This window comes from Pelodiscus sinensis, chromosome 1 (genome assembly GCF_049634645.1).
Source record: "Pelodiscus sinensis isolate JC-2024 chromosome 1, ASM4963464v1, whole genome shotgun sequence".
Taxonomy (NCBI): Eukaryota; Metazoa; Chordata; order Testudines; family Trionychidae; genus Pelodiscus; species Pelodiscus sinensis.
Window position 1 is genome coordinate 183,451,719 of NC_134711.1, and position 24,110 is coordinate 183,475,828.

Genomic DNA, 24,110 nt, shown 5'->3' on the forward strand with positions numbered 1-24,110 from the left:
TGACTTTGACACAATGTGTAACTCAGACCCCCCAGCATTTCTCCCTAGGTGGTTTCTCAATTTCATACAGGGCAAGACATCTTCATACCAATCTTCATACCAAACTGTATGCTAGTACACAAGAACAGGCACCAAATGTTCTAGATGTCTGGAGAGCCCTAGTGTTTTATGTTAAGCACATGAGATAATTTAGGAAATCGAACCAACTGTTCGTAGCAGTGGCAGACTAAATGAAAGGACTCCCAATCTCATCACAGAGCATCGTATCCTGGGTTATTGATTGCATCAAGCCTTGACATGCGTTGGCCAAGATACCAGCCCCAGCTCACTCTACAGGAGCCCAGGTCTGATCAACTGCCTTCCTGGTCCAAGTGCCCATTGAATAAATCCGCAGAGTGGAAACCTGTGCACCCATTTACCACTCACTATGCCATCACACAGGCTGCCAGAGATGATGCAGTTTTTGGCAGGGCAGTTCTCCACTCAGCAATTCCATAATTCTGACCCCTGGAGGAAGAGTATATGAGTCAACTGATTGGAACTGATGTGAACAAGCACTCAAAGAAGAAAATACGATTATTGACCTCATCACTGTTGCTCTTTGATATGTGTTGTTCATGTCTATTTGAATACCCAATTATTGTTTGTGTTTATTCTGAAGAACATCATATCTCTGCTCAACTGATATACTGTACCTGTAAGCCTGACATTTGCAGTATCAGAGGGTTTTATTGAAATTGATGAAAATGCCAGAAGAAAATTAAGATTGCAAAAGACAAATTTCTGCCCTGTGAATTTATTTGTATTCCAATTATCATATAGTATCTGATTTAGGAGGAACTCTGATTTTTCAATATTACCAAGGGTTTGTATAAGTTTACTATCACAGATACTGGACCTCGAGGTGTGGGGGAAGGGGTGTGGCTGCATTCCTCCCAGCTTTAAGTGGTTTCTCTTCTATAGACAGGATTTATAGTTGTATAGTTTGGTTAAGTGGCTCTCTGCACCCCATTATTAAAAATTGTTCCAAAACCCTTGTTTACTGTTGGTGTGTAATCAATAACATTATCGAAGAGATGTGGTTAGACTATAACCACACGTTTGCAGTGTGCCAGAAGCAACTAGTGAAAGCTATGGGACTTTTAACCACCTGATGCAAGGTTTTCTCACTTAAACCACAAATATATGCGCAATACTGCACACTACTCAGTAAGCTTATACTGTGTGTGGTCATGATAACCATACTGTCTTATTATTTCGGAAACCATAGAACTGCTAAAAAAATTGCATACTTTTTTACTTTTTCATTTGTACTCCCTCCATTAAATCAGGTGCCATTACAGCATTCCAGACTAAAAGTGTGGTTTTCTGTTAGTTTAAAGGAAAAAACCTACCCCACCCAAAGTAGTTCTGCAATGGGATTCTGCATACAGGTGATGCCATCCACTGAGCTGGATCTGCTTATTGTAGGAAAGAAGGCTAAAACGTCATTCTTCATCTATTATATATTTTCTTATCTGACACTGTTACAAAGTAGGCTCATGCTATAATGTTCCACGCTTGGTTTTCACCTAAGCTGTGTCTAGACTGGCCAGTTTTTCCAGAAAATCAGCCGCTTTTCTGGAAAAACTTGCCAGCTGTCTACACTGGCCGCTTGAATTTCCAGAAAAGCACTGACTTCCTACTGTAAGAAATCAGTGCTTTTTGTGGAAATACTATGCTGCTCCTGTTCAGAAAAAGTCCCTTTTGTAGACAGCTGAGATTTGTTTTCCGCAAAAAAGCCCCAATCGCAAAAATGGCGATCAGGGCTTTTTTGTGGAAAAGTGCGTCTAGATTGGCCACGGATGCTTTTCTGCAAAAAGTGCGTTTGCGGAAAAGCATCTGTGCCAATCTAGATGCTTTGTTCTGAAAATGCTTTTAACGAAAAACTTCTGTTAAAAGCATTTCCGGAAAATCATGCCAGTCTAGACGTAGCCCTAGAACTGAATTTTTTCTGTAAACTTTGAGAAAAAGTCACTCCCATTTTTACTGTTTAATAAAGGGAGAGGCAATGTAGGTCAGCTGAAGGGCTGGTCTAGAAGCTGGAGTTTAGCTCTGTCACTGAGGTATGAGGCAGCTGTCTCTCTAAACCAGGAACCAGGTTAAGCTTAGGCCAGGTAACCACCCCTCTCCGGTAATTAAAAGATGGCTCTTTAATGACAGGAATACTTCTCCCAAAATTAGCAAGCAAATAAACGGGACAAAAAAGCAACAAGAGGCCTTGGTGCTTTCCCCCGCCCCGAGCACCGTGGGAACAGGATTTGCCCAGAAGACGCTGGGTGCTGCAGTTCCGCGCAGGGACCCCGGCGGACAAGGGGGGAGGGTTGTCACCGCGCCTGTCTGGCCCGGCCTGGCGCACCAGGAAGTACCGCCAGGCCGCGGCTTCGCTCCGGCACCACTAGCCGAAGGGGTGCGCTGGCGGCTGGGCCGTGGGCGCGGCTTATGCCCGACGGCGGGGCAAAGAGGCGCGGGGAGCAGCAGCCAAGTCCAGCCCAGGCTCCGCAGTCCCCCTTCGGCGTCCCGCTGCCCCAGCCCCCCTCCGCGCTGCGGCTGCTGGGGATCCCCCAGCGCGGCGGCAGCTGCTGGGCACCGCCCCGCACGTGGGCGGCTGGGAGGCTCGGGCAGCGCCGGAGCTCCGGGAAGAGGCGGGCCGGGCGGCTCCACGCACAGCCAGGGGAGAGGCGCCGCGCAGCTCGGAGCTCGTCTGACCCGGGTGAGGAGCCCGGGGCGGGCGTGTGAGCAGCGCCCCAGCCTCGGCCATGCCGCGCCCCAGCGCCGCGCTGCTCCCCTGCATCCTGCTGCTGCTGCTGCTGCGCCCGCCCAAGCCCGGCTTTGCCGCAGGTAGGTGCCGCGAGCCCCACGCCGAGGGGCGCCCGGTGGGGCTATGGGGGGACTGGCCTTTGCAGCGAGCGGGGCCGGACGAAGGGCGGGCGGGATGATGGTGGTGGGAGGGGGCGGGGGCTCTTTTCCTGCAGAGTCCCTGGTAAACAAGCCCTTCGTAGCGACTTGCCTGGGGGCGATTCCTTGGTTGCGGCTTGGGGAGGTTCCGGGGGAGCGAGCGGTGGCCCAGGCAGCGCTGGGGCGAGAGCGCTTCTTGGGGAGGTTTCGGGCAGTAGTTAGTGGGGAAGGCCCCTGGGGCGCGTATCCCCGCGGAAGACCCTGGGCACGGATGGGGGAGCCAAAGTCTCCCCCGACTTTTCAGTTCACAGTGTCGAGAAAATCCTTTGGAAGGCGGGCAGGACTTCACTTGCCTTTACTGGTGTTTGTTTTCTAACTTGGCGATTTAAAAAAAATTATCTTGTATTTCGTATATAACTGAGGGCTACTCTCTTCCTCTATAATGTCTGGACACTTGCTGCTAGGGATGTAAAATCCCATTGAATTGTTTAACCCGTTAACCGATTAAAAGCAAGGGTGGGGAACCTCAGGCCCAGGGGTGGGAGGCAGCCCTTGGCTTGCATGGATCTGTCCGCTTGAGCTTAAGGCCACCTCCAGCATTGGGGAACCTGCATTAGTGCTCCAGTCCCCACTCCCATGTCCCTGTGTCGCTGGAGCACACAAAATCTACTAGGCTGGGCCCCCCAGGCTTTTGTGTGCAAGGGGAATGTGGGGAGTGTCTTAAATGGGGGGGCCACAGTGAATTTTCCCCCTGCTTCTCACCTCTCTGTGGTCCCTGACTGATTTTTCTGTGGGTCAGCAGCCCCCTAACTCAAAAAAGGTTCCCCAACACTGGATTAAATGGAAGGGTAGGGGAGGTTGCTGGAAATCACCACCCCCTCCCCCCCAGGCTGGAGTAGCCCATTCTGCCCTCCCTCCCCCCTTCACTGGCAGGGGCTGGTCCAGCCTACAGGAACCCTGTCTGTTATGCCCCCACAGGGCTGGAGCAGCCCCCTGCCTGCAGCAGGCGGGGAGCTATTCCAGCCCCTACCAGTTAAACATTCACATCCCTTCTTGCTAATTCATAAAAATGCTAAGCACTTGTTCCTGGGGAATGGTTCATAAATATATACAGCCAGGACTGGTCTATCCTACAAGCATTTGTTGAGGTATCTGATAGGGATGCAATAGTGTAGTTAATGAACTAATAAGCAAAAGCTTACAGGCTAATGCTATGGACTACACACATTTCTCTCTCCCCCCACCAGTATATTTTTTTAGCAGGCTGGCCAGCAGCCCTGCTCAGTCCTGGCTTGCTATGGGTCCAGGACCTACCCTTGCTGTGGATCTGTATTTAAAGTGTATTAGGAGCCAGGTGGGCAGGCATCCTGGCTCAGTCCTGGCTTGCGCCATGTCTGGGAGCTCAGACCTTCCCTGAACACGGGCTGCTGCCACCCCACACTGCTGCCTCTGTATCAGAGGCAGTACCAGAGGGTGAAAGGTAGCCAGTCTGCGAAGGGAGCTGGTTTTTATATTGGCTCCCCTCGTGGACCAACTCCCATCTGGCACCCCACAGAGGCAGCAGCACTAAGTGGCAGGGGGCTTCTTAGGAGTAGAGACAGGGCTGCTGGGGTACTATAGAATAGGAGAGTAACCAATAAGAATTCATGAGATTAATGCTGGGCTGTAACAAGGGGGAGGCGAGTGAGGTACTTGCTTCCAGCGCAAAGCTGAGGGGCGCAGTCCAACATCTACGCGCCACATCCAGGGTTTCAGGAAGTACACGGGCTGCACTTCTCCCCAAACAGCCAGTGCGCTCCTGAAACAACAGGTCTGTGATGTGCTGGTGACTTCCCTCCCCTGCTGCCTTCCTGTGCATGGGGCGGGGGAGTAGTAGGAGTCCTAACACCCCACCAGCTCCAACTGCTCAAGCCCTGCGTGGCTGCCATGCAGAGCAAGGAGCAGGATGTGTGCTACCTGAGCAGTTGGAGCTCATGTGATTCCGGGACTCCTCCTTCTCCCTCCCGCCCCCTCCTCCTCACGTGCAGGAAGGCAGCAGACCACAGACCCAGCTGTTCAGGCAGCGCATGGCTGTTTGGGAGAGGGGGAAGCAGCGCACATGCTTCCTGGATCTGGCGCACAGCTGCAGGATCCCCAGGTACTGGCCCCTGCTGTCCCTGTCCCCTCCTCCCACCCCCAGCATCCTGTCCCCTGCCCTAGCACCCTGTTCCCTGCCCCCACAAGTACAGTTGGGGCCACATTAGTAAGGCTTGGGGTTTTTTGGAGGTGTTGTTTTTTTGCATCTCACTTGTGTGGCCCTGACTGACTTTTCTGTGGGTCAGTGACCCCTGACTCAAAACAGGTTCCCCGCCCCTCTCATAAATAAAGACAATGCTGAAACATTTTGTGTTTGACATAATATTTTATTTAAAAATTAAGCCTGGCCAACAAACCCCCAATTGGGTCCAAGCTCCCATTAGGTGGCAGCATCATAACACTCCTGCACCTCCCCCAGACCTCACATTTGAGCCAATCATACACTGGAACCCCCTGTCCTGAGCATCTCATATCCCCTAACTCCTGCCCCCCCATCCTTAGTCCTCTGCCACACTTCTGCACCATCCACACCCCACAAATCTGTGTCCTGAGCCCATCATGCTCCCAGCCTCCCTGCCCTGAGCTCCTCAAACACCCAATCCAAGCTCCTGCACCCTCACATCCACAAGCCTGCGGCTTGCTCAGCACCCCAACCCTCCACCTGAGCCCAACACTCTTCAGCCTGAAGCCCCTTCCCTGAGCCAGCATCCCCTTCTCTACCTTTTCCTGCATCCACATTCCCTCCCAGAGATTGTACCTCTCACCCCTTCCCACACCATATCCCTCATTCCCACATAGGAGCTCACACCTCCTGTCTCAACCCAGTGAGAGTGTATAAGGGCTGGGATAGCAAGTGATGGAGAGGAGGGGAACAGAGAGGGCGGAGCCTCAAGGAAGGGGTGGGGTCTTGGGGAAGGCATGGGGTCGATCTTGACTTGTCCTGATGTTTAAAAAGTGATCTTGGGTGTAAAAAGGTTGGGAGACCACTGTACTAAGCTATCTTTGCTTGTGCCACATCAGTGCCCCTGCTCGCACTGACGACAGTCAACATGGACCGCCCCTTAGGAGTGCCATTGTCCAATTTCTAATAAGATGTTTCCTTTATGAGGTCCATGGTAAAGTCAATGTGGCAATCCCTTAATGTTTCCAGTTTTCAAGATAACTATTTTAACTGGGAGTGTGAACCATTTAAAGGCTATTGTATTTAAGTTTAAGAATTGAAGCGGGGTTTTTTTTTCAGGCGATTCTTTTGTTAAAACTGATACTGCTAATCTTCAAAAAGCAGCAGTCGATTTAAATTTTAAATATGACAGTGATTTGAATGCCTCGTAAATTTCATCAGAGATTCAGAGTTTTAAACATCAGGTGTTAGTGTTGTTGCCAGATGTTTCATCTGCAACTAGTCTGGACGTTCTACAGTTAATTCATGAATATAATCTGACCGAATCTTTCCCATATTTGGAAATCAACTTGTGAATATTTCTCTGCTTGCCAGTGACTGTGGCTTCTTGCGAAAGAAGTTTTAGTAAACTAAAATTAATTATTGTTGTTTATGTATTTTCCCTTTTTCTACAAAATAACTACTTTGAATATATAAACATGAGGGAGCGCAATTTTATATACTTGACTCGGGCGCAAAATTAGCTAGTTACGGCACTGGATTAATTGACTATTCAGTTAACCAATATTTAACATCCCTAGTATTCATCCATTAGGTTGAATTTGTAATGAATGTGTCTACACTGCTCAGTCCCTTCTGCCCTCATGCGGGCTTTTAAAATTGACCCCTGTACTCTGCCTGAGCAAGTGGAGTAAAGCCTCAGGCATCATTCACATCTCAAATTAAGGGCAGTGGAAACACCTTTTATTGTAATTCAGAGTCCTGGTGATGATCCAGAGTGCTCAGTTGTAAATGCTCTGGCAAGTGCTTTGAAGTTGAACCCCAATACTCTTCAGCTAGGTGAGCAGGAAAAGTCCCAGGAATTTCTGACTGTACATTTCCTGTTGGAGCAGCATGCAGAGTTCACCAGCACAGCTGAACATGCGTGGCCAAGATCACAAATGCCTCCAGCACTGAGCATTCAGGAGACAATGGATATGATTACTGCGGAAGTTGGGGCAAGTCTGTGCAGGCAGAGCTCTGAACCAGCAAAAGAAAGGGTGCTATCTGTGTCAGAAATGATTCTGGGTGATTCTATCAGAATCACCCAGGGCATAGTGGATGAGGGCTACATCAGGGACACACAGCAATGCCATATTACTATAAAGGAGCCTAGACAAGTGCACCACAGGACAAGGCTGCTTCTGAGACACAGACGTGGGAGTCTGATGTGCCCCCATTACTACCTGCGATAAGTTTTCATATCATGAGGCATTGGGACACTAGTCCAGAATTCCAGTCTGCTGCAGGGACTATGGGACAGCCACCCACAGTGCATCACTTCTTGAGTTGGTATGTAAAATTTTACATACCTAGTGAGGGTATGTAAAATCACATTTCTGAGGTCCAATGCTTAAAGTTGAATTAAATAAAATCCATTTAGAAGTACTTCTCTGTTGCTGTATGCCGGGGTGGGGAACCTCTTTTGGGTCGGAGGCCGCTGACCCACAGAAAAATCAGTCAGGAGCTACACACAAGTGAGAAGCAAAAACCCCCCCAATAAAACAAAAACATCCAAACCCTCACTGATGCTCCCCTAACTGAGGAGGAGAGAGACTCCTCACATTCCCCTCTCACACCAGAGCCTGCTGGAGCCCAGGATAGTGGATTTTGAATGTTCCAGCCCTGTGGGAAGGTTGTGGGGGCTCCCCAGTGCTGAGGAGGAGCCCTGAGCCTCGAATGCCGGCTCCATGCAAGCCAGGGACTGGACGTTAGGTTCCCCCTCCCTGCTGTCTGCCTATGGTAGAGCCAAGACTTCTGAAGTAGATAGGCCTTTCCCCTTTTCTAATTTTTTTTCATTTTTTTTAAATGGCTAAATTATGTATATCTTTGGATTTCAACTTTTCTAAGCAGTTTACTAATTGAAGTCAGTAAGTCTTGCTTGTAACATGTCACAGTGCTGCCACCTTGCTATGCCATCATCAGGAGTGGAAACCCCTGTTTCAACTCTTGCCTTGTAGCATTCCAATATCCTCACAGATGGGGTTATAAAATGATAACTGGGAGGCAAACTATAATACACTCGTGTCTCATGCTTCTCGGATGTAATTTTGCTTTTTAAAAAATACGGACAGACTAAGTACTGGGTATTTTGAGATACAAAACTGTTAATTTTGATATTCCAATTGATAGAAGAAATCAAAGAAATTTAAATGTTGGAAGGAACTCATTGATCTGACATTTTGTGCTTTAATACGGTGTAATCATACCTAAATGATATGAAACATCACATGGTGACTCAGATTAATGGAAAAACACAAAAGGCCATTTAAAATGGTATTTGTTTTGTCTATGAAATTCATTGTTCTGTTTTATACTTAGCTGTTAGTTTGTGCTGTGGGTAGGTTTTTTTCTGTATTTTGTTTTAACTGTGTCTCATTCCATGGGGGTTTCTCCCATCTATTTCAATAATGGCTGGCAGGCTCATTTTGCATTTATTAATTTGGGAAGTTTTTACCTTGTTGACTGCAGTTTAGGGATGTTAAGAACTAGTCAGCTATCCAATAAACAAATGCTCATTAGATAGTCGACATAATAGTCAATTAGTCGCTTCTCCCGCCCTTCCCCCTTGCTGCTTCTATAGGATAGAGGCATTAAGGGGGGGGATACTTCAAAGTGGCAGTGCTGCATGAAACCCGGAATCCTGGGCTCCATGTGGTGCTGCCGCTTTGAAATGCCGCAGTGGCGTTTCAAAGGGACAGTGCCACACAGCTGATCCCGGGCTCCACATGGCGCAGTCCTTTGGAAATGCTGGTGCAGCATTTCAAAGCAGCAGCACCGCATAGAGCTGACCCCAGGCTCTGTGCAGCATTGCCTCTTTGAAATGCTGTAGTGGCGTTTCAAAGTGGCAGCACCGCATGGAGCCCAGGTTCAGCTGGGGAGCCTCCAACTGATCCCAGGCTCCAAGCCACTTTGAAATGTCACACACAGGTCAAGATCAGCTGGGGAGTCCCAGCTGATCCTGGGCTGTCCCCAACATTTCTAAGCAGCAGCACTGCACTGAGCCCGGGGTCAGATGCAGAGTCCCCAGATGATCCCAGGCTCCGTGTGGCATGCCAGCTTTGAAATGTACAAGAGTCCCCAGTGAGAGCTCTTGTGCATTTCAAAGAGGAAGCACAGTATGGAGCCCAGAGTCAGCAGGACTTAGAATCATAGAGCTGGAAGAGATCTCAGGAGGTCATCAAGTACAGCCCCCTGCCCAAGGCAGGACCAATCCCAACTAAATCAACCCAGCCAGAGCTTTGTCAGGACGAGACTTAAAAACCTGTAGGAATGGAGATTCCACCACCTCCCTAGATAACCCATTCCAGTGCTTCACCACCCTCCTAGTGAAATAGTTTTTTCCTACTATCCAACCTAGACCTTCTCCACTGTAACTTGAGACCATTGCTCCTTTTTCTGCCATCCGTCACTACTGCGAACAGCGTGTCTCCATCCTCTTTGGAACCTCCCTTCAGGAAGTTGAAGGCTGCTTTAAAATCTCCCCTCGCTCTTCTCTTCTGCAAACTAAACAAGCCAAATTCCTCAGTCTCTCCTCATAGGTCATGTGCTCCAGCCCCCTAATCATTTTGGTCACCCTCCGCTGAACCCTCTCCAATGCGTCCACATCCTTTCTATAATGGGGAGCCCAGAACTGGACACAGTACTCCAGATGTGGCCTCACCAGAGCCGAATAAAGGGGAATAATCACTTTTCTGGCTCTACTGGCAATGGTCCTCTAATGCACCCTAATATGCCATTAGCCTTCTTGGCTATAAGGGCACACTGTTGACTCAAAGCCAGCTTCTCATCCACTGTAACCCCCAGGTCCTTTTCTGCAGAACTGCTACTTAGCCATTCAGTCCCCAGCCTGTAACAATGCTTGGGATTCTTCTGTCCCAAGTGCAGGACTCTACACTTGTCCTTGTTGAACCTTTTGGCCCAATCCTCTAATCTATCCAGGTCACTGTGGACCCTGCCCCTGCCCTCCAGCATATCTACCTCTCCCTTTAGCTGAGTGTCCTCTGTGAACTTGCTGAGGATGCAATCCATCCCCTCATCCAGGTCATTAATAAAGATGTTGAACAAAACTGGTCCAAGAACCGATCCTTGGGGCACTCTGCTAGAAACCGACCGCCAACCTGACATCAAGCCGTTAATCACTACCCGTTGGTCTCGACAGTCTAGCCTGCTTTCTGTCCATCTTACAGTCCATGTATCCAATCCATACTCCCTTAACTTGCTGGCAAGAATATTGTGGGAGACCGTATCGAAAGCTTTGCAAATGTCAAGGTATATCACATCCACTGAGTTTCCCATGTCCACAGAGCCAGTTACCTCATCATAGAAGCTAATCAGATTGGTCAGGCATGGCTTGCCCTTCGTAAATCCCTATTGACTATTCCTCATCACTTTCCCTTCCAAGTGCTTCAAAATGGATTCCTTGAGGATCCCCTCCATGATTTTTCCGGGGACTGAGGTAAGGCTGACTGGTTTGTAGTTCCCTGGATTGTTCTTCTTCCCTTCTTTAAAGATGGGCACAACATTTGCCTTTTTCCAGTCATCTGGAATCTCTCCCAATCTCCACAAGTTTTCAAAGATAATGGTCAAAGTCTCCGCAATAACATTTGCCAGCTCCCTCAGTATCCTTGGATGCATTAAATCTGGGCCCATGCATTTGTGTATGTCTAGCTTTTCTAAATGGTTCCTAACTTGTTCTTTCCCCACCAAGGACCGTCCACTTCCTTCCCATACTGTTGTCTAGTGCATTTGTTTGGGAGCTGACCTTGTCTGTGAAGACAGAGGCAAAGAAAGCATTAAGTACTTCAGCTTTTCCCACATCATCTGTCACTAGGTTACCTCCCTCATCCAGTAAGGGTCCCACACCCTCTCTGATCACCCTCTTATTGCTAACGTGCCTGTAGAAACCTTTCTTGTTATCCTTCACATCCCTTGCCAGCTGCAATTCCAATTGCGCTTTTGCCTTCCTGATAACTCTCCTGCATTCTTGAGCAATATATTTATACTCCTTCCTAGTCACCTGTCCAAGTTTCCACTTCGTGTAAGCTTCCTTTTTGTGGTTAAGCTCACCAAGGATGTCCCCGGTAAGCCAATCTGGTCACTTAACGTATTTGCTTTTCTTGCTGTGCATCGGGATGGTTTCTTCCTGTGCCTTTAATAAGGCTTCTTTAAAATACTGCCAGCTCTCCTGGATTCCTTTCCCCTTCATGTAAGCATCCCAGGGAATCCTGCCCATCAGTTCTCTGAGAGAGTCAAAGTCTGGTCTTCTGAAGTCCAGGGTGTGTATTTTGCTACTCTCCTTTCTTCCTTTGGTCAGGATCCTGAAATCTACCATCTCATGATCATTGCTTCCCAGGTTGTCACTCACCTCTACTTCCCTTACTAGCTCCTCCCTGTTTGTGAGCAGCAGGTCAAGCTGCCCATGGCCCCTGATCAGTTCCTTCAGTACTTGTACCAAGAAGTTAGCCCCAACGTTCTCCAAAAACTTCTTGGATTGTTTGTGTACTGCTGTATTGGTCTCCCAACAGATGTCAGGGTGATTAAAGTCGCCTATGAGAACCAGGGCCTGCAACCTGGAAGCTTCTCTCAGTTGTCCAAAGAAAGCTTCGTCTATCTCATCCACCCGATCCAGCGATCTGTAGCAGACACCAACCACAACATCCCCCCTGTTGCTTCCAGCTCTAAATTTAATCCATGGACTCTCATCAGTCTTTTCTCCCTCTAAGTATTGGAGCTCCAAACAATCATACTGCTCTCTTACATACAGTGCAACTCCTCCTCCTGTTCTCATAGACCTGTGTGCCTGTTCCTCACAAACTTGTCCCCTTCCACTCTGTGTAGTCCTGTCTTGTCTCCATCCCTTAATCTCTTTGTTTGAGCTGTTCCTCACCTGCCTTCTTGCCTAGCCAGTCTCAGTGGCCCCTTAGCTCCCAGTAGTTGCAATTTATTTTCTTCCCCCCCTGTACTCCAGGCTCCTGTACTAGTCTGTCCCTTCCCCTCTGTCTGTCCCTCCCTCACCAGACTCCTTGTTCCGATATCCTCCCTCCCCTGCCCCAGTGTGGCAGTAATCCCCTGTACCTTGATCCGACACCTTCTTCTTCTGTGTTACCTAGGCACCAACAGGAGGGTCATTAAGAGTACAGTCCTTCTGCCCTCAGTTTTGGTGCTTGGCCCCACCATAGTAGCTATGGAATGCAGCATGCTCAGTGTGGGCAGTAGATAGTTTAGCTCCAGAATTCTAATAAGTCCTCTGCTGAGCATATGATTCAGAGTAATTTAGCTGAATTTGGACATTTTTTCATGGGAATAGCCAAAGGCCATCCCCTATCAAATTTCAAGCCCCTGCTCCAAAGCATGGAGGTACAGTTTGGACCTCCTGGTCCAGCACCCTTGGGACCTGACAAGTCCCAAGCCAGGAAATTTTCTGAACCAAGACCCCCTCTGCCCAGGCACAGGCTCTGCTCCCAACTCCCCAGCGTTCCACATGCCTCAAATCTCCTCCCTCAAGCACATCCTGGCCATACTCCTTCCCTTCCCTCCTTGTGTTTGAATTCCGCACATCAACTGTTTGCAGTGCTCCAGAAACTTTGGCAGGGTGAGGAAAGAGTTGCTTAGTGCAGCGCTGCCAGCTTGCAGGAGAAGGGGAGCAGTGAGAGGAGCTTGGTGCTAGTTTTTCCCAGGGAATGCTCCAGCCCTAGAGCATCCAGAGGGTTGCCGAGGATACTGAACCAGAGGTGTTGCCAAACGAGGGAGTTCCGGATTACAGAGGTTCAACCTGTACTAGAACTTCACAGTGAAATGGCTGCATGAATTTTTTTAACATGGGAAAAACAACATGTTTTCCTAATCTTGATGGCTGATCCATTTTGCCTGAAGGTTTCAAAAAAATTTAGCTTGAGCCAGACACCCAGGCTAGGTCTACACTGGTGGGTTCTTGCGCAAGAATGGCAATTCTTCCACAGAGCATCCACATTGCCTGCCCACTCTTGCGCAAGAAGTTTTACAGTAAAGTGTGGTAGTAAAGTGAAGCTTTTGGGCTTCTTGCGCAAAAGCTACACTCTTTTCTAACAGGTGTAAGCCCTCTTGCGCAAGGGCTCTTGTGCAAGAGGGCGGTGTGTACTCGCGGCAGGGGTTTCTTATGCAAGAAAGCCCTATGGCTAAAATGGCCATCAGAGCTTTCTTGCGCAAGAGAGCATTCACACTGCCATGGAGGTTCTTGCGCAAAAGCACATGGCAGTGTGGACGTGTTCTTGTGCAAGAGTTCTTGCTCAAGAACCTGACAGTGTAGACATAGTCCCAGTGTGGAAAATGTCAGCCCAACTGATTAAGTTTGGCAAAGTTATAAACAAGTGATTCAGGGTTCTGTAACTGGAAGTGCTGGGTAACCTGTATATCAGAGTGGTTCTGTCAGTTTAATCTACAATAAAAATGAACTGATTTGATTTTTTTTCCTATTGTTTCTTCTCCCAAAACCTTTCTTTACGATATTGAATTTACCTGTGAACTACAGCTTGTGCCTAGTATTAGGCAATAGTACAGAAAACAATAATACGTAATAGAGAGGGAAGGGCATTGGTACATTATACACTTGGAAATGGGGATGGGGAGGTCTCTTGTTCTGCAGTAGGTGGGAGAGACAAGGTTATGGCAAAGCTATAAAAATACATGGCCGTGAATTTTGGAGACAAGGAAAATTACTGTGTGGTGAAAAATTGTATTTACTGTTTTGATACTCTCTCTCTCTCTCTCTCTCTCGTAGAATATCTGCTCCAGTTACCAGCACCACAGAATGTGACAATTTACTCATATAATTATCAGAATTTATTGAGATGGGCTCCTGTTAAAGTCAACAGTGGCTCAGTGTTATATACAGTCCAGTATACTACGTAAGTAATAGTTACAATATACAAATGCCTGGTCCGGCAGGCAGGTACCCTGGTGTTTCTGTGGCAGGCCTGACCCTTGCACTGTGCCGGGGCAGGTTCAGCCTCAAAGCTGAGTCTGTCTCCAAGGAGAGGACTGTAGGGTGATCTGTCACCTCTGTGCAACCAGTGATCTGTGCTCCCCACTGCCATCCTGGAGCCTTCGCCTTTGTTTTGTGTAAATAAAATACACAGTGTTTTTCAGAATTTGTTCATGGGATTTGTAATTTTTTGATGCAGAATTTCATTAGGAGTAATAGTGAAAGGTACTCAGGCTCTGAGCTTACAGTCTGTCCCCTGCCTATCTCATGACATTTTTAGTTGGCTACATTTTGAAAACTTTCAGATATTTCAAGAGAAGGTGTTGCAAGGTTGTAGAATAAAACTGCTTGAAAGTTGTACTTTGATATAAAATTTTGATTCTTTAGAAATGGGCTAGGTGTAAAGCAGGGGTCTCCAACCTTTTTAAGCACTAGATCACTTTTTGAATTTAAGTGCAACCCAAGATCTACCTCATATATAAATACCCTTGCCCCACTACCTTCCTACCCCTTCTCCAAGGCCCCGCCCCTGCTCACTCCAGCCTCCTTCTCTTGCCCATCCTCACTCACTTCCGTCAGGCTGGGGCAGAGGGTTGGGGCGCAGGCTCTGGTCTTGGATTTAGGGATTTAGAGTGTGAGAGGGGCTCTGAGCTGCTCTAGGGGCAGGCAGTTGGATGTAGGAGGGGGTTCTAAGTGCAGGCTCTGGCAGGATGTTTGGATGCAGGGGTGCTCAGAGCTAGGATAAGGGCTTGGGGTACATGAGGGGGCTCATGACTCGGGTAGGAGTTTGGGATGTGGGCTCCATCTGGGCACTGCTGGTGGCTCCTGGGTGGTGGTGGTGCAGTGGGGCTAAGGCAGGCTCACCCGTGCCCTGGCCCTGAACCACTCCCAAAAACAGCCAGCAAACACCATCCCTGGTCCTGTTGTGCCTCCTCTCTGCTCTGTAGAGAAAGGATACAGAATGGGAGAGGGGGCACCCTGACATCAGCACCCCTCTTTTCCCTCCCCTGCCCTGCACAGAAAGCAGGAGACTCCCAGGGGGAGGGGCAGGAGATGCACAGCAGTGGGGGTAAGGGGCAGCTGAAGTGTAGGCACTTGATAGCCTCTTGGCCAAAGCAGTCAGGATCACTTGTCAGAGGCTCCAAGATCTACCAGTAGATCCCCATCTACTGGTTGGTGACCACTGGTGTAAAGAATTATATTTTGGGGAGAGTTTGCTATCAGCTGTCAGTTGTGCTAGCTGTGAGGTGAGGTGATTCTGTTGACCTTTTTTCCTATTCATTTTGTATTGCAGAAAGGCCTGTGAGGACTGGGAAGAAATTAACTGCACAAACATTACAAAGACTGAATGCAATTTCACACATCCATTTATCAAAAGCTATTGGACAATTACTTTACGTGTTAGAGCTGAGTTAGGACAAGTGAAATCTGACTGGGTGGAAACAAATGACTTTGTAGCAAAACAAGACAGTAAGTCTTTTATGATCTCAGCCTCTCACCCTTAAAGAAAATTTCATGTAATTGTTATTATATGGTCTTGGTTTTCATCACTTTGTATTATATATGAGAGAAGTCAAAAGACACATGATGGGACTTGCTATGTTAGGAATTAAGGCTGTTAAAATGTGGTTAATTGACTAGTCGATGGAATTTCCATTGACTGGTCGACTAGTTGATAGGCACTTCCTCATTTCTTCTTTGAAATGTACAAGAACCCCTATTGGGGCTCTTGTACATTTCAAAGAAGGAATGTTGAATGAACTCTGTATTCAGCCTGGGGCCAGCAGGAAGTCCCGCTGATTCCGGGCTGCACACAGGTGCTTTCTTTGAAATGCACAAGAGTCCTCAGCAGGGACTCTTGTACATTTCAAAGCCATGGAGCCTGGGATCAGAGGGGGACTTCCCAGTTGATCCAGGGTTCCCTGCGCCATTTCTCTTGGGTGATGCCATCTGGTCCAGTGACTTTTTACTGTTAAGTTTATCAGTTTGTTCCAAAAACTCCTCTCATGACCCTCAACCTGGGACAATTCCTCAGATTTGTCACCTAAAAAGAATGGCTCAGGTTTGGGAATTTCCCCAATATCCTCAGCCGTGAACACTGAAGCAAAGAATTAATTTAGCTGCTCTGCAATGACTATCCTCTTTGAGCGCTCCTTTAGCATCTCGATTGTCCAAGGCCCCGCTGGTTGTTTAGCCAGCTTCCTGCTTATGATGTACTTACCGACATTTTGCTATTGCTTTTTGAGTTTTTGGCTAGCTGTTCTTTAAACTCCCTTCTGGCTTTTCTTATTATATTTTTACACTTAACTAGACAAAGTTTATGCTCCTTTCTATTTTCCTCACTAGGATTTGACTTCCTCTTTTTAAAAGATGTATTTTTATCTGTCACTGCTTCTTTTGCTTGGTTGTTAAGCCATGGCGGCACTTTTTTGGTTCTCTTACCGTGTTTTTTAAGTTGGGGTATACATTTAAGTTGGGCCTCTATTATGGTGTCTTTGAAAAGTTTCCATGCAACTTGCAGAAATCTTACTTTTGTCACTGTACCTTTTAATTTCTGTTTAACTATCTTCCTCATTTTTCTGTAGTTCCCCTTTCTGAAATGAAATACCACAGTGTTGGGCTGCTGAAGTGTTTTTCCCACCATAATTATGTTAAATTTTATTGCATTATGGTCACTATTTTCAAGCTGTCCAGTTACATTTACCTCTTGGACCAGATCCTATGCTTCACTTAGGACTAAATCAAGAATAGCTCTCCCCTTGTGGGTTCCAGAACCAGCTGCTCCAAGAAGCAGTCATTTAAGGTATCAAGAAATTTTATCTCTGTATCCTGTCCTGAGGTGGTGTACCCAGTCAGTATGGGGATAGTTGAAATCCCACACTATTATCATGTTTTTTATTTTGATAGCCTCTCTAATCTCCCTTAGCATTTCATAGTCACTATCATTGTCCTGATCAGGTGGTCAATAATATATCCCTTATCCCCTTGTATTATGATAGGATAATATATTCTTATCATTGGAGCATGGAATTACTATCTATAGGGATTCTATGGAACATTTTGGCTCATTTAAGATTTGTACTTAATTTGATTCTACATTTTTTGTTCATGTATAGTGCCATTACCACACCAGCACGACCTGTTCTGTCCTCCTGATAGTTTTTGTACCCTGGTATGACTGCGTCCCATTAATTGTCCTCACTCCACCAAGTTTCTGTGATGCCTATTATATCAATATCCTTCTTTAAAATGAAGCACTCTAGTTCACCCATCTTATTATTTAGACTTCTAGTGTTTATGTATAAGCACTTCAATGATTTGTCACTATTTATCTGCCATTTCCTGATGTTAGACTCTTTGATTGTGTCTCCTCATCTAACCCATACTTCCATCCTCTCCTCCGGACTAGAACAATTATTCAATTAACAATTACGTTATACCCTAGTTCTAGAGTATAAAGATGTCAGGGATACACAGGGAGCACTAATACAGGATACTTTTGTTTATCCAAAACCCTATGATCTGAACTTCCAAGGTGTCTAAATCCCTTCCTTCTCCCCGCCCCGCCTGATCCCCTCTCTGTTCTGAAATTTGATTTGTCCTTTTTATATGTGTTCACTTTTTTTGATTGTATCCCTTTGGTATATCTGGTCATGCCAGTTTTCTTCCACATATTGATCTGAGGAAGTGGGTCCAGCCCACAAAAGCTCATCACCTAATAAACCATCTTGTTAGTCTTTACAGTGCTACATAGTCCTGTTTTTTGTTTTCCCCCAGCATGAGAGATGTGACCTCTGCAGCCTGTATTGCATGCTGGAGGACAAGGATGAGTTCAGATAACAGAGCAGAGATCTCTGGCCAGGGCTGTGAGGATGAGCTCATTATTGCTGAATGGCTTCTGGGGCAGTGCAGGGACTCCTCTACAGTTCTACTGTCATGGCCCTGCTCGCTCACTCCCATGATAGCAGGGCTGCAGAGAGATCCGTGCCAGTCTCTGTGGGAGGGAGAAGCAGTCCTATCAGGGCAGAGTAGAGACATACAGCCAGGACTGTGAGGAGGAGGAGGAGGACGAGCCCCTGGCCATGAAGGGTGGGGGGGAGGGTCACCCTGCTGTTGAATGGCCCCTGCCCTTTCAGTTATCCACATTTAAGGTTATACAAATAAAATTAGTGTCCCCTTTGGTATGCAGATAACAGGGAGTGCACCATAATGATAACATCAGGATGGATTTAATATTACCATTTAGAAGTATCATCTGCCAGTTCCCTTGTTATGGCTGGTTTCTGGACTAGGAGAGTTTGTGGTGGACTTGCTTTGTTTAGAAATTCAGTCTGAAATCATATTTAGAGGAGAAGTGATTCATTCTTTCCCCCATTTCCCAACCTGGGAATGGAGTCTCTGGGAAGGGGGTTAGCTCAAAGAGAGCACAAAGCAAAGTAGAAGCTCAGTGGGAGCAGGGCAGGGGAAAGGCTGATTCCACACCTACCCCTGTCCTCCATGTGTCCTTAAAAGCCAGCAGCTTTCTCTTCTGCCAACTTATGTAACCAGTCCTAAAATCAGTTCCTGTCAACTCAGATGTTAACCTTCTGGCTTGTCCGCCTTTTTCCACACGCCTTCAAATCAGCCCTGCGATCACTCTCCTCCCCTTTACTCCCCCTCCCCCGCATGTTTCACACCCTCAGTGAAAGGAAAGTGGCGAGGAAAGGAAGGTGCAGCAGAGAGTGTTACCTGCCCAGGGACACTTCCCAACCAACTGCTCAGAAGAGAGAACACATGAAAGGAGAGACTGGAGTTGCAGCTGTAACAAGGCTTGATGAACTAAAAAAGTTCATAATCCAAAGTATTAACTAGAGAGCCAACTTTCTCCAAAATAATTGTGAGCAGAGCAGAAGCATTTCAATAAACCCAAGGCTACGTCTACACTGCAGACTTTCTTGCGCAAGAAGTATTTTGCGCAAGAGTTCTTGCACAAAAGGTCTTGTGCAAGAGCACGTCCACACTGCCATGTGCTTTTGCACAAGAGCATCCATGGCAATGTGGATGCTCTCTTGCGCAATAAAGCTCTGATGGCCATTTTAGCCATAGGGGATTCTTGTGCAAGAAGCCCCTGTTGCCCGTCCACACTTCTTGCGCAAGAGGGCTTATTCCTCGTGGGGAGAGGAATAGCTCTTGCGCAAGAAGCCCTCTGTTCCAACACTTTACTGTAAATTTACTTGAGCAAGAACGCACGTGCAGTGTAGATGCACCACAAGTTTTTGCGCAAGAACATCCATTCTTGTGCAAAAAGCCTGCAGTGTAGATGTAACCTAAGAGTTCAGAGCAACTCACCTTTTTTCTTCATGCCATGCAGTAACAATAATTAGGGATAAACTAATTGCTTGATTGTCTTGTATCTGAACTGGAAGGTACATTTTAGCACAGGGATGGCGGCAATTATGGCCTGCAGGCTGGATCTGTCAGGGGGAAGTGGCTATGTGCACTGCAGGGAAGTGCTCCCTGCATACACCAACCCATCTTTCTCTTGGCTGGGAATCATGGCCAGCAGGAGCTGTGTGGAGGGAAGTGCCTGCAGAGAAAGCTTCCCTGCAGTGCTCAGAGCCATATGAAGACATCTGTGCTCCCCCTCTCCCTCCAGGAGCTGCACCAAGTAGGCATCCCAGTCCTCTCCTTCCCTCCTACCTAGACCCCACAACACAAGCCCATTCCTGCACCCTACCTCCCGCCCAGACCCCACACCCTCACCCCCAGCCTGCTCTTGTACCTACCTCCTACCCAGGCCCCAGAGCTCTTCTACCCTCAGAATGTTTCCCGGCAGCCCCTTCCCGTACACTGAACACCTCATTATTTTGCCTCACCCCAGAGCTCTGGGGAGCCCCACAAAATCTCAGGCCCCCAGAAGAATTAATCCAGTCCTGGCGGTAAGCCCTGAGCCTCAGCACCTTCCTTCCTCCACCCCCACCCATCTCTACCCCCATGAGGCTAGAGCTTGAGGGGAGTGAGGTGTCTCAGGTTGGGGGCCACATCTGTGGGGGGGGGCTTCTCTCCTCACTTGGGGGTCAGGCCAGTGAGGAATTTTTTGGTGGTTGTTTTTTGTTTCTCACTTGTGTGTGACCTCTGACTGATTATTCTGTGGGTCAGTGGCCTTCGACCCCAAAAGAGTTTCCTCACCTCCTGTTTTAGCAATTCCCTTCCAAACTTAGGTGACCAACCAAATGTTCAATGGTAAAATTAAAATATAACATACAAACATATCCATTTCTTTTCATCGTTTTTAGGCCCAAGCTACACGGGGTTTGCTCCCATCCCAGCCATTGGAGATAAGCCATTGATGTAGCTGGGGCAGTGCAAACTCCTAAGGTAGACAGGTATAGCTGCTATGTGCACTGATTAGACCTAATCTGGCTTAAAATAAAGGTAACTTGCTGTAGAGCAAATACCAGTTTTGCCCTGTACTGGGATGGGTACTAATGTAGTCACACCTGTGACTAGAACCAGTACAAATCCCTAACTGTGGACAAGGCCTGGGTTCTCCTTCTATCCTGTTGCACGCATCTCACCTCTCCTCTTTGCTGCATCAGTCTTCTCGTCTTCTTCCTCCAGAATCTTTTTGCTTTCTTTTTCTCAACAACTGCAGCATATAACAGTAGTGCCATTTTGAAATACAGGAGCATTTCACAGATGCAGCTGGCTATAACATCTTTGTCAGTTTCCTTTTGTGACCTTCTCCAGGTGTAGGTTGACTATGGGCATGAGACACGCTATTCTGAAGTTGATTGCCTGGTCATGGGGTGTGAGAGAGACTACTAATCAGAAATAATAGTAATAATAATAGGTAAAACATACATACCGTGTATTTATCTGTAGTTGTCAGTGCTTTGCAAATGATAGTAAATGTCACTGGGGATAAAAGTGAGGAATAGAGTGAAATGATTTTTCCCAAAATTACGCAATGAGTAAGTAGCATAACTAGTAACAGAACCCACATCTTCTGATTCTAAGTCCAATGTCCTATCTGTTGGCACAGACTAAGCTTATTTTGCTGGAAGCCCAGAATGCATCTTGCATTTTGAAAGAAAAATTTAAATCAGATTAATAGCAACAAGGCCATGTAAAAGTCAGTGTGAACTGCAGATAGATCCTGCTACAGTTTGATCATTTTTCAAGGTAAATTAGACAGGAAATGATTCTTCATATCATTTAAATGCACATAAAAAGCTAAATTAAAACAAATGTTTAGTGTCATGTAGCTATTTGAAATAATTAAGGAGTAAATGTATTTGAATGCCCTATATTTCCTCCAGCTAACAAGATGTCAGTAGTTTCATATTATGTATCAGATTTTAACTAGCAGGAAACATGCTCATTTTTAAAAATTCCAAATGTTCATCTATTTTTTATTTATTTTCAGCTATTATAGGACCTCCTGTTATAGAAAATGTGACTTCAACATCTGATTCACTTTTACTTAGTTTCTTGCCCCTTTTCAAAGAAGATGGTTTCCAAGAAGATAATTTGTGGTATAATGTGTTCTACTGGGAGAAATCAACAAATAAACTAAAGGTAAGAATTCTTATTTCTCTACTTTCTTTGGCAAAATGGTAGAAATCAATGGAGGACACAGTTGTAGTAATCATCTTTTTTCCATCAGAACTGAAGGGAAGTGAATTTAATCGGGGCTCAAATGCATTATGTATTGCTAAATGACTGGATGTGAAGTTTTCCAACATCCTTAAGTGACTTAGGAGTCTGATTTTCAAGGTGTTTGGGAGCCCAAGTCGCTTTTGCAAATGGGACTCCCTAGGTACTTTTGAACATTGTACTTAGGATCTCTAAGATTTTTCTCTTTATTAGGCCTTGTTTGCTCTGGGAACTTCCACCACTTGTGTCCAGTTACTACTGGAGTAGCTGTGCTGGTTCAAATAAAAGCCCTAATGTAGACAGGTGCAAAGCTGCTACAAGACCTCATTTGTACAGTATCAAGAAAGGTGAACTGTGTCCATTCAGATCATGGCCTGTTGAGGTTTTGCAAACACATTGTGTACACCACCAAATCCCTAGCATAGTCAAACTTTATCTGAGCCCCCAGTAGCTATAAGCAAGGAAAATCCCCAGTTTAGACACGGTGGCTTTGAGATGAATAGACTACCCTAAATGAGGAGTGTTTTGCTGTAAAGACAGAGACCCGCCAAATTTTTTCCCTTTTTATTAAATTATTTGCTTCTGGCTTTCAAACAACTTAACCCTTTTGATTTCAATTAAGTTTAGCTGCACTTTTTAAAAAGGCTGTGTCAAGATTAAATCATCTCCCTCCTTTAAATCAGAAACATCAAAATTTTCTGATTTACTTGTAACATCTTCCTCCTCCTCCAACTGGCAGACAGATGAGTCAGAACTCAGACTCTTGAATCCTAGCTGTCAGTGTTATTAGAAGACCTGTTCTGAACTGAGTTACCTACCACTGGGGGGGGGGAGGCAAACTGCTAGCTGTGTTAAGATTGTGGACATAAAAATGCATTTAGCATTGCCCTACAATTCTCCCTGCCAGCTCCATTCTTGTGAGTGAGCAAAGAGGGAAACTGGTGAAAGTCAGGATCTTCATTGGCTAGAACTTTATCTAATTCAGTTCTTGCTATCTTGTGCCAGTGGCACTGGTGTCAAGAGTGGAAGGTTTATGCAGAACATGCAACCAAATTTTGCATTTGTCTGTAATCCCTAGATTAATGGTTTTAGGAATCCCATCTTAGATGATGGTATTTTAAAACAACAGACTTGTTTTTGAGGATATTTTTGGTTTTTGGTTTTTACAATTCCAACTCCCTCTGCCAAGCTACATGCCTTCACAAAATAATCATGTCTGTGATAGATAGGGAGTGTAACTAGCCAGATTTTGTTTTTTTGAGGAGGAGTGCCTCTATTTCATAAAATGTGCATTTAAAATGCACTACAATAAGAAGTTCATACTGTTACACTGCTACTCCTCTTGCAGGTTATATACATTAATAGTTATAAAACAGAATATTGTGAAGCTTTTAAATGGAAACTTGTGATTTCAAGTTAATCTATATTGAAAATAATTCTTAATAGAAATGTTTTATAATAATATTACTTTGCTCTAACATAGAACTTTTTTTTTTTAAACAGAAATCTATACAGACCAGGAATACACAAATTAAACTTCAGAATTTAAAACAAATGACAGAGTATTGTTTTCAAATACAAGCAGAACTCTTGGGAGACCTTGTACTTAAGAGCAACATTGGACTGTTAAGCGACATCATTTGTAACAAAACTACAGTTGATGGTATAAATCTTACTTCATGAACAACTCTTTTATCTCCATTGTGATGAACCTGTTATAAAATCTAAGCCATATATGGCTGCCTGCCTTGATTTACTGTATCAGTACCTGTCTTCAGTTCTAAAAGGGGACTTTTTTGAGTAGCTCAAGAGCATATTCTCATTCATTTTCACATGAGTTTTCAGCAGCTTAATTAAAAAAAGAGAAAGTAAAGCAGAGTGTCTGCCTCCTTTTCCCCACCCTAGATAAATCTCCCTCCCCCCCCCCCCCTTTTTGGGCTGACTGGGCTATTTTGGATATTTCTCATTAAAGAATGTACAAATACAAATATATTTTGGTCTTTTAAGGGAAATTATTAACTGGTAGGTCCTCTTCTTACCTTGAATCCAGTTTCTTTAAAGAGAAAATAATGATACTCGCCACATCTCTGTCTGCCCTATGCCATTCACCAGATAGCCAACTTTGCCATTTGTGTAGCTGGAGAGAGAGAATTCAGAGACAAGGTTGGGGAGGGCAAGCACAATTCAGAAGTCAGTCAAGTTTTGCCCCCTCTGCACTGTTGGCCACAGCATTAAAATCTTGTTTGTCTATATCTGAGCTTACATGCGGTTTTAAACTTTGTTGTAAGGCCAGTGTAGATTTAAGCTCTCATGCTACATCTCATATGCTAACCCAGA

General features: G+C 46.0%; 1 protein-coding gene across 1 annotated transcript in view; it reads left to right on the top strand.

Annotated features, from left to right (window-relative positions):
- The first annotated feature begins 2,355 nt into the window (after window positions 1-2,355).
- IFNGR2 (interferon gamma receptor 2) overlaps window positions 2,356-24,110 on the top strand; it is a 34,168-nt gene continuing 12,413 nt past the window's right edge. The window contains exons 1-5 of the mRNA XM_075911074.1: window positions 2,356-2,880; window positions 13,932-14,058; window positions 15,430-15,605; window positions 21,544-21,695; window positions 23,277-23,436. Coding sequence (XP_075767189.1) covers window positions 2,799-2,880; window positions 13,932-14,058; window positions 15,430-15,605; window positions 21,544-21,695; window positions 23,277-23,436 — 697 coding nt within the window. The 5' untranslated portion in view covers window positions 2,356-2,798. The remainder of the gene's footprint in view (window positions 2,881-13,931; window positions 14,059-15,429; window positions 15,606-21,543; window positions 21,696-23,276; window positions 23,437-24,110) is intronic.